Genomic DNA, 12,118 nt, shown 5'->3' on the forward strand with positions numbered 1-12,118 from the left:
GGTTCTGTGTCAGCATCACATAAATAAATCTCTTATTTAAAAAAAAAAAATCATAATTCATATTATAATTGTCACAATAGTCTTTATTTTGCAAACACAGTAACTTTGTAGCTGATGCTTACAACATATAAAATCTTACAAACCAAATCTGAAGGCTGATCAGATGAATCCTAGTTCACACAAATTACCAAAAAACTTTGGGCTTTGTCATGTTATGCACATGGTTTTACTTGTCCAACCTGCAGAGTGTTGGCCTGAACATAGATTTTAAAATCAAGTCAACTGGAGAAGACCCCAAGCATAAAATAAGCAGGATTTTCTCTTATAATTACAGTAAGTATAAGAGACCTCTGTTCATTTCTTGAAGATCTTGTCATGATTCATTCAGTCATGCTAAGCTCATCAATCACAGACAGAGGCCGTTTCCCATTCACTAATCAGCTCTGTATCTAAACATTTTAGCCTCTGTCCATGAAACCCATCACTTTGTCCAGATTTGTTTAATGTAAATGATGAAGTGCTGAGTTTCAAAGACAGTAATGGACTCGAAACTGATTATCTGAGAATTTATGTGTGTTGTCCGTTGACTTTTGAACTGCCAGCTGTTCTTCCATGTTTGTAATCTGTTTTCTTGTAGCGGTGACCATTTTTCCAAACACTTTTCCTAATTTCCCAGATTCCAAACAAATTCCCATCCACTGTAATTACACAGCAGTGTGTCAGGTTGTATCCACTTCCTGAAAAATGTTCCCATTTGCTGCTTCAATCACTCAGTCATGCAGGTGTTGGTGCCACAGAGGCAGCGATGGGTTAAACATCAGCAGTTTGTTTGGAAGAAACAGGTCTACTTGTTCAGATTCTCCAGCAGGATTTCCACGCCTTTGTTGTTGCTGATGCTGCTAAGCTCCGACCTGATGGACTCCAGCGCCGCCTTCACCTCCGCAGCCACAGACTTGTCACAGCTGTTCAGCAAACTGCAAAGAAACCCCGCCCCCCAAAACTTTAATTTACAAAAAAAGAGGGCAAATGGTTTCTTTGTGATACCAGAGTCGCCCCCTGTTGGTCCTTAGAACAAACACATGGTTATCTTCAGTTTAAAATCAGCTGGAAGTGCCATGTTTTCACATGTTCTTTGAGCATGTTTTAAAATCAGTATCGATTATCTGCTCTTGATAGATTTTTAATCACCGTTTTATCATCATCTGATAATATCTAGGATAGAAGTAGGCAGCACGCAGAGGTTATTTTGTGCTAAAGAAGAGTCATGTGACATTTGACATTATGATACCCTTCATCCCTGACTGGGGTTTGAGTTTTTGTCCAGCCAGTTAATAAAAAGACTATCTGAGATGAACTTCAGTTGTTATACAACCCTCAAGAAACACCCTCTGAAGTGATAGAAATGTGTTTGTTCACCGACCTGCAGAGCACCATGGCTCCTCTGTTGACTTTGGCCCAGCTCTTCATCTTATTTGTTCCTACTGTGTCCACGAGGATCCTCCCAAATCGCTCTGAGAGGGTAAAACAGACAGGCAGAGATTAACAAGATACAGAGATAAGAGATAAGAAGATATATAGTTTCCACTTTCTAGCGCTGATGTGAAGTGATTTTCCTGCAGGTATGTAGGAGTATTGCAGTTTGTGGTGGTTTGTGGTTCTGTTGTTCAGCTCAGCAGAGACACACTCCAAAGCTGTGTGTTTGGCTTTTAGTCCACTGAATACCACCTGTCTGCTTCTAGCGTACTCGTGTTTTTAAAAAGTTCAGTTCTTTCTTTTGATCCATAGCTATAACTGACTAAATCCTCAATCGGGTTAGAGGGGACAGGCACTAAGCTGTTTTCACACATGTGGCCATTAACATTTGGAGACAATGCTCTAGAGAGTTGCCAATGAGAACACAATGTCCAGCTCAGTTGAATCAGGCATTAGCTGGTCTTTAACCTGGCGGTATGTTAGAAGTGTGACAGCTGGACACTGGACCTTGTTTTTACTTTGGGTATAACTATTGATTTTATTTACTCTGAGGACATTTTTATTTGTGATCACCATGTTATTGTTTTTAACATGTCTTTTAATGAGCTTTTGTTCCCTGTTCAACGGATACTTAGCTCTCGTATCTTAGACTCCTCCACAGCTAAGACATTTGCAGATGCTTTTAACCTACTATCTCCTCATAATGATGTTGATTATTTAACCAATCTTTTGAATAATTATTGCCTTTCTATTTTAGATTAAATTTGTCCGGTTAAAATGAGAGTTTCTGCTTGCAAATCTCCTCCTTGGCTAAATGGCAGTATTTGCGGTCTAAAACATGATTGTCGTAAAGCGGAGCGCAGGTGGAGGAAAACCCATCTAAATGTTCATCTCCTCTACCTAAAGGACCTTTTAGCTTCTTTTAATAATGCTATCAGAGATGCGAGGGCTGCCTATTTCTCACACTTAGTTACAAAGAGCAGAGGTAATCCTAAGGTGCTATTCAACACAATTAGTGACATTGTTACTCCTGCTCTTCCTGCAGCCCCTATTTCATCTAATGAGGACGACTGTGACAGTTTTCTTTCTTTTCTGCTTGCAATGATGAAGAATGTAAGAATAAATTTTTCTCATTCAGCACCTGTTATGTCGATCTCAACCCCATCTCGGCACGTCATTTTGGATACTTTCTCTCCCGTTTCACTACCTGAGCTGGTAAAACTAGCGAATTCAGTAAAGACATCCTCTTGTCCACTTGACATTGTTCCTGCATCATCATTCAAAAATGTCTTCCAGGTAATTGGTCCATCTGTGCTCACTCTAATCAACTCTTCACTGGCGTCTGGTATAGTTCCGGTTTATCTTAAAAATGCTGCTATTCTCCCACTTTTAAAAAAACCTCAGCTAGACCCCACTCTTTGGAGCAGCTACAGACCTATCTCTAAATTACTGTTAATTGCTAAGCTTCTAGAAAAGGTTGTGGCTAAGCAACTTATAGCAGCTCTGGACAAACATAGCATTTGTGATAAGTTTCAGTCTGGCTTTCGCCGAGCTCACTCCACAGAAACAGCCCTTCTTAGGGTCTCAAGTGACATTCTGATGAGTAATGATGCAGGAAAATGCTCAGTCCTACTTATGTTGGACCTAACATCGGCTTTTGACACTGCTGACAACCGCAGCCTCCTGGAAAGGCTTAAACATTGGGTTGGTGTATCGGGTACTGATTTGGAGTGGTTCTCCTCATATCTACATCACCGATCTTCTTCTGTGGTGGTCTCCGATTTTAGGTCATCCTCTACTTCCCTTACTTGTGGTCTCCCTCAGGGTTCGGTCTTGGGGCCTTTATTGTTCTTAATATATCTTCTCCCCCTCCAGCATATAATGGGCTCTTTTGAGGACATTTGTTATCACCGTTATGCTGATGATATTCAGTTGTACATCTCTTTTAAGCCCCAGGATTTATCTAAGCTTCAGCTTCTGAATGATTGCTTAGATTCCATCAAACATTGGATGCTGCAAATTTCCTCTAACTCAAACTGAAGTCCTCGTATGCGCTCCTGACAGATTTTTATCCCAGACAGTGAAAGCCCTTGGTCCTCTTTCAGTGTATGTCAAATCCTCTATCAGGAATTTAGGTGTAACTTTTGACACGACTCTCACATTGGATGGGCATGTGAAATCTCTGGTTCGATCTTGTTTTTATCATTTAAGAAATGTGGCTAAGTTAAGCCCTATTTTATCTCACCCTGAACTGGAGATTGCCATACATGCATTTATTTCCTCACGCTTGGACTATTGTAACTCTTTCTTTATGTGTCTAAGCAAAGGTTCTCTGGATCGTCTACAGGTTGTGCAAAATGCTGCAGCTAGGCTGTTGACAAAATTTTATTTATTTATTTACAGCTGCTGCTTCCAAGCAGCTGTCATGTGTCCTGTCTGCTTGTCTAAAAAACACAGTGTTCCCAGCATTGTGAACACATCTAAACCCAGCCTGATTCCCCTGCAAATATCTGGAGTTTGTGTGAAAATGACTCAAGCTAATCTAAGAAACCCACTTAAACAGGTTTTTTAAATGCTCAGCACGCTGTCAGAAATGACCCTGAATTCAACAACATTCTCATTAAAACCAGTTTACTGTGTGTGTGTCAGAGTGTCCTTACCTTCCTTGCCGGCCTCTGCCAGCGTAACGTCCTGCTCTATGAGCCACTTCAGCACCAGGTGTCCTGCTGGATGCTCTGCCATGTGAAGCTACAGAGGGCACAAAGAGCACAGCGCATCAAACATAAAGTCACCATCAAAGCTTCTTTTAGTGAATATCCAAGTAAAAAAAAAAATCCTTTCATATTCATATTTGTTGTTTGTTGACACTTTTGTGCTCGGTTTCTAACTGCTGTCACACACCTTGCCTTTAATCCCTCCTGGTACCAACTCCTGATTGGCCAGCTGAGCCACAGCCGTCATGGCGGGCCGCAGGTCCCCACAGGCCGACGCCAAGATGTCGCTGATGGTGACGCTGGTCGCCTTGTCCATCGCCATGGCAGCTGCGTTGTTACATAGGTACTCCAGCAGCGGTGGGGAGACAACTTCCAGCAGCTCCTTCCTCCGAGTTGCTGTGTCCTTTTTACTGAACAGAGCAGAAACATGTGACCTTCACTCCATCTCAGATTTTTATATGTTAGCATTACTATTTATTTTTACTTTCTTGGATTAAACAAAACCGTCCATATTGCTGTTACCTGTGTGCGTTTCCGTCTCCCTTCTCCAACACCTTGATGATCTCCGGCACCAGGTGAGCCGGGTCTCTGGGGCTCAGCAGGTACACTAGGACCTTTTTACCGTACTTGTTACCTACGACCTCATCCAGAGATTCTAGGATCTCCTGGAAAGGTGGGACACAAATGAGTTTTTAATGGGGATACTTCTTAAACATGTCATGCTTTGCATTCTCTCCCCTCCCAGTCAGGAGCATATGAGTCCAGGAACCATCCAAGTCTGAAGCTAAGGTTTCTTTTGCTGTGGCAGTGTGTGTCTGCCCTGTTCCTGTTCAGACAGATTTGCACTTTGGCTCAGGCCACTCACAGTCATTTTTCTCTACACTCTCTAGTCAGTTTGCAGATTCCTGCTGGGCTCCAAAACCATTTGAGTCTGCATACCAATGAAGTATTTTGCATTTGACTTACTGAGAGCACGGCCTGTTTGACCAGCTTGGTGTCGTCCACACAGTCAAATATGGCCAAAAGAACCAGGTGAGCAAACTCCCCCTGTGGATACATACATATATCGGTCTTCACTCTTACTCACTCTGAGGAATTTTAATTTCTGAACAATGTGACTTTAAAGAGATTAAATAATCAGCTGCTATTTTCTAGTTTTGAACAATTGTGCACATAAAAAGTTGTCTGAGACGTTTTAGAAGATACATCAAGAACAGAGAATTTCATCACAAAACATCTGAAACTGACAGAAATCCACAAGAAAAATAAGACTAATGAGAGGTAGAAGTGGAGGTGAGAATACAAAGTACAGAAATGACAGTGATTATTTTTTGGCAGACATACAACCATGAAGTTATTTTACACTACACTAAAAACATCCAAACTGTTTATAACATACTTTAATTGACCTGCAGACACTTTGCATGAATTGTTAACATATAAACATAGGTTTTGGTTTAATCAATCAACACATGATTAAATGAACTCACCATGGCAAATTTCACCATGTAGGTCTTCATAGTTTTTATGATGACTTTTCGGTCCTGAAACAAAAAATAAAACAATGACTTTGTGTAGCAGACGCTTCCATTTCCTGCCAGTCATCAACATTAGTTACATATATATGAAGTTTGGATGGTGCCAATCTAAAGATTATGAGGAACTGAAGAAGCTTTAATGTGCGGCTGGCATGTTAGAAAATAATTATGATCATCCATCTTCTGCCACTTGATGTCCATCAGGAATCCTAATCAGATGCATGAACCACCTGAACTAGCTTCTTTCAATGAATAAAGCAGCAGCTCTACTCTGAGCTCACCCCTATTCTAATGAAGAACAGGCCATCTTGCATCTTCTAGAGGAAACTCATTTCCCCTCATCTTTTGGTTGCTACCCAGAACTTGAGGGTAAGAGTGTAGATGCACCACTGAACTGACAGCTTTGCTTTTACACCGCAGAAGAAAACCTCTTTGATCACCACAATATCAGTTTACCCTGGGGCTTGTGGTACATGGAACAATTCTGATAGGTAATAATAAAAAAACAACTTTCAGCCTAACCTTTATTTCCCAAGGGGTCACAGTGGATGGACCTGCAACCCTGTACTGGCTTACTAGTACAGGTAAAAGCCTGGGTTTGTGTGTCCTCCTGCTAACCTCATGAACCGATAAATAAACACAGGTGATGACTTGAGGTCATTTATGCCACCGATTTTAAACTGGGTACAAGAGTCTTTACGTAAACAAAATCCGATCAGGCTCTCTTTTCGTGTATTTTGAGCCCATAAGTTTTGTTTTCGAGCAGAGTTTTTTAAATGACTCCCATGGAGGAAAAAAGAAAAGAGTGAAGGCTGCTTCTCAACTGTCTGTAACAACAGAACTCCTGCATGTGCACGTGCAGTTGTTGCATTTGAGCGTGTGCGCACCTTGGCTGTGCCGTGCCACAAGCTGTTCATCGCCACTCGGGCTCCGTCATGAGTGTGGGCCATGTAGACGACAGACTGTCTGATGGACTCGATCATCTCCTGCTCGAATCGCAACAAACACAGAGCAAGGAGAAACAATTATTATTCCATTTTTAGTTCCAATGAAGCAGCGATATTCAGCTTCTGTTCTTTAATACATGGAAACTTTAAAAAGAGGCTCACCGTTCTCTGTTTCTCAGGAGCACACTGGAAGAAATCCAGGAAGACTTTGTGGACTAGAGAGTGTTTGATCACTTGTTCCCTGAAATACAAAAAAACAGTCCAAGTGATTAACAAACATCCAGATAAAATAAAATATAAACAGAATTTTAAAAACAGAAACAAATGTCTAAAACAGCATGTAACATCTCTCTCACTTACAAAACCTTAAATATGTGTGGACGAATCGACTTCAAGGTTTTATTTGTAACTTTTAAGTTCAGTAATGAAATTTTATAACTTTAACTTTCTTTTAGGTTCTAATTTATCTAAAAGAATTTAATTCTGACCATAAATGCGTCTCAAACCAAATCAAAGTTTCCACATCAGCTCAGATTTGTTCTCATCTTTAGGAAAAACATTTTAAACAATGTTTTTATTGAATCTTTTGCCATTTTACCTCAACTTAATGTGAATTGCTTTATTCATTAGTATAACAAAAACTGAAAGCTTTAACCACACTCTGTCAGAAAACATTTGTAAAGGACTTCAAAGTCAAACTTAGCAGGTGATTCTTTTCCTGGTCTTACTTCTGGGCCATGGGTGTGAGAATCTGCTTCATCTCGTCCATGATGTTGTTCAGCTTGTCCGGGTTCGTCCTTACGACTTTCTCAAGGGTGTTGAACTCGTATGACTGGACACGGACAAAGAGACGCACAACACCAATTAATAAACACACCTCTCAAAAATAATAATCACAATAGTGGTCGGCCTGTTTGTCTGCCCTCTGGTGGCGCTGATACAAAACAATAGTTTTAAGCCTGTGTGTGTGTGTGTGTGTGTGTGTGTGTGTGTGTGTGTGTGTTTACCTTGCAGACAGTGTAGGTGTTGCCGTACAGCTCATCTGTGAGCATGAGTCTCTGTGCGAGCACCGCTTTGTCATTGTACGCATACTCGATGATGGACGAGGCAGCGGCGTGCCGGAGCATCTGTCGCACGTGACCTTTAAACCTGTTAATCACTGCTGCCACCAGCTCTTTGTTCCTGTGGAGGAAGTAAATACATAAATAATAAATACACCTAAGATTACACTTATCTACTGCAGAACTTCATTGTAGCTGCTGAGCAGTTTATTCTGTCATATTTAGCTGAATTCATTTAAACTGGTTGGACAAAATAATAGAAACACCTGTTTCAAGATGCTTTTGCAGAAAGGGGAAAAAAACTCCTCTAAGCCGACTCACCCGTACACCAGCAGCTTTTTCACCACATGTCTGCCGTACTGTGACTTGCTCAAACTCAGGATGTCATCTGTTAAAAGAAAACAAGGACACAGTCGTATAACTGGATCTTTTTATATCTACTCACATCTTACTTATTGAATTTTGATGTAAAAGGGAAAATGTGCTGCCTGTTCATAATCCGTGGATGAGGTGTTTTGAAAAAAGCGGCAGAAGCTAGTTTCAGTAGCAACAAATATGACTTTGGCGCTGATGGATTTCTGTTGGTTTTGATAAAAATATAAATTTTCTGGAGGGAAGTAGCAGGGAAAACCCACTGGACCCAAAAATCATTCGTTACCAGCAAAGTTATCAGGGCCGTTCCTGCATGAGTTGAAAAGGTCCAAAGGAACCTCACTAGAATTCTAATATTTTTAACCAGTTTTGCTGGTCTGTAGGCCCATTTACTCAAACATATAAGACATTTTTCCCATTCATCCATCCTTTTTCGCTAATCCTTATCAGGGCTGCAGGAGGGCTGGAGCCTGTCCCGGGCACCAGAGGCATGGGTACACCCTGGACAGCTCACCAGTCTGTCACAGGGCTAACAGAGAAAGACAGACAACCATTCATACTCTCATTCACACCTATGGCCAATTTAGAAACAGCAATTAACCTAACCCTGCTAAATATATGTCTTTACACTGTGTGCTGAATTTTTATGCCAGCATAAAAATGAACGTACATTACTCATGCACGCCAGGGTTTTCTCAGATTCTGGCTGGTTAAAGCACCACGTGTGGTCAATTTGTGATTTCCCTTTCTTGCTAAAAGCCTCGTTGCCATTTCTAAAAATTCTTCTGTGCAAGAATAAAAAGTTAAAACAAACAAAAAATAAAAAATAAAGGGAAAACTATCCACTGTCACATTAAAATCCAGAACTGCTAAATGCCCACAGCCCATTCTGAGTTTTCTGTCTGTATTGGGGATATTTTCTAGACGTCACCTCTGAATTAACTGGTGATGAAAAAGCTCAGAGTTTGGGGTAACTCACACGCAGACTGTAACACTTCCAAAGACAGTAGATGAAATTATGATGCTCACCTTTGAGCTCCTCAAACACTTCCTGCCTTTGCTCGTGGTTGCTGAACTGAATGTAACACTGCAGCACTCGCACGGCGTCGTGAGCAAACGCCATCTGGAGGAAGGAAAGCACGGTCACATAACAATCCAAATCATTCCATAAAATTAAAACAAAATGCAAGAAACTGCTTGTTTTCCTCTGTTCTGTTTTTATGATGTTTTATGATCCGTGTGTCCACTTTTAAGCCTCTTTACTTTCTGAGTCAATTGCAGACATGATGAACAATCCTAAGAGAACTACATTTTAAAAAGGTACATCTTATTGGAAGCCTATCCTGTTTGTTCTTTTTTTCCGTCATATATGATTAGGCTAGTGTATGTACACGTAATCCCTGTGAGCCAAATACTTAGATTTCAGGAGGTTTTTTCCCCACTGTATGATGTCAACAAGAGTGAATGTCCATAATATGGTCATTTGAGGATGGGTTCATTTTAAAGAAAAGTTAAACAGGTTTAAAAATAAAGATAAATCCAAATGTGCAGTTTCTAACAAACAGACGAACCTGTTTGACTTTTCCATGGATCAGATCACGAAGCTCTCTCAACAGTTTCTTCTTCAGGTCTTTCTCGCAGTTCTTCCTGTTAGCACAAACATCCAATATTGAACCGACCGCAGCAATACAAACGACGGCCTTGTCTCCGACCCTGTGAGTGAGTGTGTGTGGACATGTACCTCCTGAGGTCTCCCCACATATGTTTGGACTGATTGATGATCTCATACATGTCCTTCCTCTCAGCTTCCTGTCGACTCTTCTTCAGGTCCTTCTTTCTCTGTTGCCTGTTCTTCTTCAGCTCCTCCTTTGTGAGCTTCTCATTTGGTTTAAACCCATCCTTCTTCACCTTCTTAGCCCCAGGACCTGATCGACACAAAAGAGGAAATACAACTTTTGCTTTTGAAGACCGTCCTCTAACAGAAAGGCTCTCAGGAGAAGCCGAACACAGAATCAGTGATTTAGAGCAGAATGCGTCATTTCAGCAGTCTGACTGTCCACACTGTAGCACAGAGAGTGTATCTCATGTATTTATTTATTTTTACTCTAAAACTAACAAGCAGTGCGTTGATAACATGTGCTGTATATGTGCAGAATGTATGTGTGTTAATTATGTTCAGCTTATGATATACAACCAACTCCAATGTTTACAGTGTCAGATTTGGTCTGTAAAGAGCCGATATTTCCTCACCCTCACCTCCTTCATCTTTAGCATCTGTCAGTTTCCTCTTCCCTCCTTTAGAGAAAGAAAACTTTGTTTGTCTCTTGTCGCCATCCCAGCCCTTCCCCGGTCGGCTCTTCCTCTCTGCGTTGTTGTACTGTTTGAAGGGCTTTTTGCTGCCCGGTTTTCCACCAAATTTGGTCCCTGTGGAATCTGGGCAAAATGAGACACCGCAATCACAAAACTGGTTTGATGTGATGAAGCTTGGAAGCATTGTTGTAAAAGATGCTTTACCTTTTCCTTTTCCTTTCTGCATGAACTTCTTCCCATTTTTAGGAGAAAAAAATTTTTTTGATTGAGTTTCCATCCTAATGTCTGTCTGAGAGAAAAAGTGAGACAAGAGTAGGAAAATTAACATGTCACATACACGCAGGTGACAAATTAAAGTAAAAAAGAAAGAAAGAAAGGATGGAACGCCAATCTCCCACAAGCGGTTATCTGGGTTGAAATTTGTTGGTTATGGAGAGTGTAGCATGTGATCAATATCTCTTTCATACTCATCAAAACCACTGCGTGACCGCTCATGCTGTCACACATAGGCTGTATACAACAAGAGGCTTAGCAGGCACCACAATCCTTCACTGTGTGCTGCAAAGTGATGATGAGATTTTCTATCCATCAGTTACTGCAAGTACAGTGTACTTTGCTGTGATCTGCAGGAGAAGCAGCACTACAGCTGGTGATACTAACAGACTGTACAAACTGGAATCACGAAGACTGGTTCTGTGATTGCAACTGATGAGAACTAAAAACTTGCTATGCTATCACTCTCTATAACACAATATATCTGAAAAAGAAGCACCTGACAGATGTTAATAATAATAATAATAATAAATATTAGTATCATCTGATCATTATTTAAACTGCTTTAATAAGTAACCAAATATGGGAAAAATAAAGTATTCCTGAACATCTTACCGAGGCAGTGAGAAGCTTTGTTGGACTGGGCGAAAGTGTCTGACGATAACGTTTCTGATTCTAATTGGATTTAAACTAGAACCACAGACAAGAAACTACACCAAGCTTTTTTTCTTCACGTGCTGTTAATGACGAAACTCTGCTTAAATTTTAATATTACTGAACCACTTTTCCATCAGTTATAACAGTTTTGAAATGTGTTTTCGATCCATAAAGCGCTTCTGGTGCTTTTACCATGCTACTTAGTTAGCAACATATATAACACAAGTTAGGAACTGTTATTGCGCAAATAAAAATAGCATTTTGTTATAACATAACGACGTAAACGTGATTTTTTCGAGCAGTTAACTCACATTTCAGATGTACACGCTACCTCAGCTCCGTCCCATGTGTTCTATAACCGACACGGTTTACGGCACCAAGCGTCCAATCAAACTGAAACTCCACTGCCGTAAAACGTTGGTTGTTGCGACAATTCATTATCGCCCAAAAACGCCGCACCGATAAATTTATTCGTTTCAGCTCCCAATATTTAACACTTTGAGTGGTTGTGCAGTCCCAAAGTGTACTGACAAAAAGTGAACTTTTTTTTCGATTTGTGGAGCTCTGAGCCACTGTAACGCGGCCAATGTTTGTTTACAGACTGTCATTTAAAGGGGCAGACCTCGTTACTGTGGTTACATCAATGTGAATTAGAAATTGACATTCTTTAAAATTCCTTAAAAATCAAGTTAGTTTAATCTAATATTAAAGTTAATCATGTTTGTAAAAATTATGTCATTTTCTTTAAAATTACGACCCATTACGCTCCAAAC

The 12,118-nt window shown here is 40.5% G+C and overlaps 1 protein-coding gene across 3 annotated transcripts; it reads right to left on the minus strand.

Moving 5' to 3' along the window:
* Positions 1-62: 62 nt before the first annotated feature.
* pum3 (pumilio RNA-binding family member 3) lies at positions 63-11,901 on the minus strand. 3 transcript variants are annotated; one of them, XM_082538313.1, is made up of 18 exons: positions 11,657-11,901; positions 10,620-10,700; positions 10,356-10,538; positions 9,847-10,030; positions 9,677-9,752; positions 9,135-9,228; positions 8,055-8,121; positions 7,680-7,854; positions 7,401-7,504; positions 6,835-6,913; positions 6,613-6,711; positions 5,678-5,731; positions 5,154-5,234; positions 4,710-4,852; positions 4,375-4,597; positions 4,134-4,221; positions 1,421-1,511; positions 63-974 (listed from the first exon to the last, which is right to left on the minus strand). In XM_082538313.1, the coding sequence occupies exons 2-18, from the start codon at positions 10,690-10,692 to the stop codon at positions 845-847; spliced, it is 1,944 nt and encodes a 647-aa protein (XP_082394439.1). In that variant the 5' UTR covers positions 10,693-10,700; positions 11,657-11,901; the 3' UTR covers positions 63-844. The 3 variants fall into 3 exon arrangements, with proteins under 3 accessions (XP_082394439.1, XP_082394438.1, XP_082394440.1); XM_082538312.1 differs by having other exon boundaries at positions 10,620-10,704; positions 11,657-11,897; XM_082538314.1 differs by having other exon boundaries at positions 10,362-10,538; positions 10,620-10,704; positions 11,657-11,807.
* Positions 11,902-12,118: the final 217 nt, after the last annotated feature.

The sequence above is a fragment of the Aulonocara stuartgranti genome (assembly GCF_965226115.1).
Source record: "Aulonocara stuartgranti genome assembly, chromosome: 7".
NCBI classification, from domain to species: domain Eukaryota; kingdom Metazoa; phylum Chordata; class Actinopteri; order Cichliformes; family Cichlidae; genus Aulonocara; species Aulonocara stuartgranti.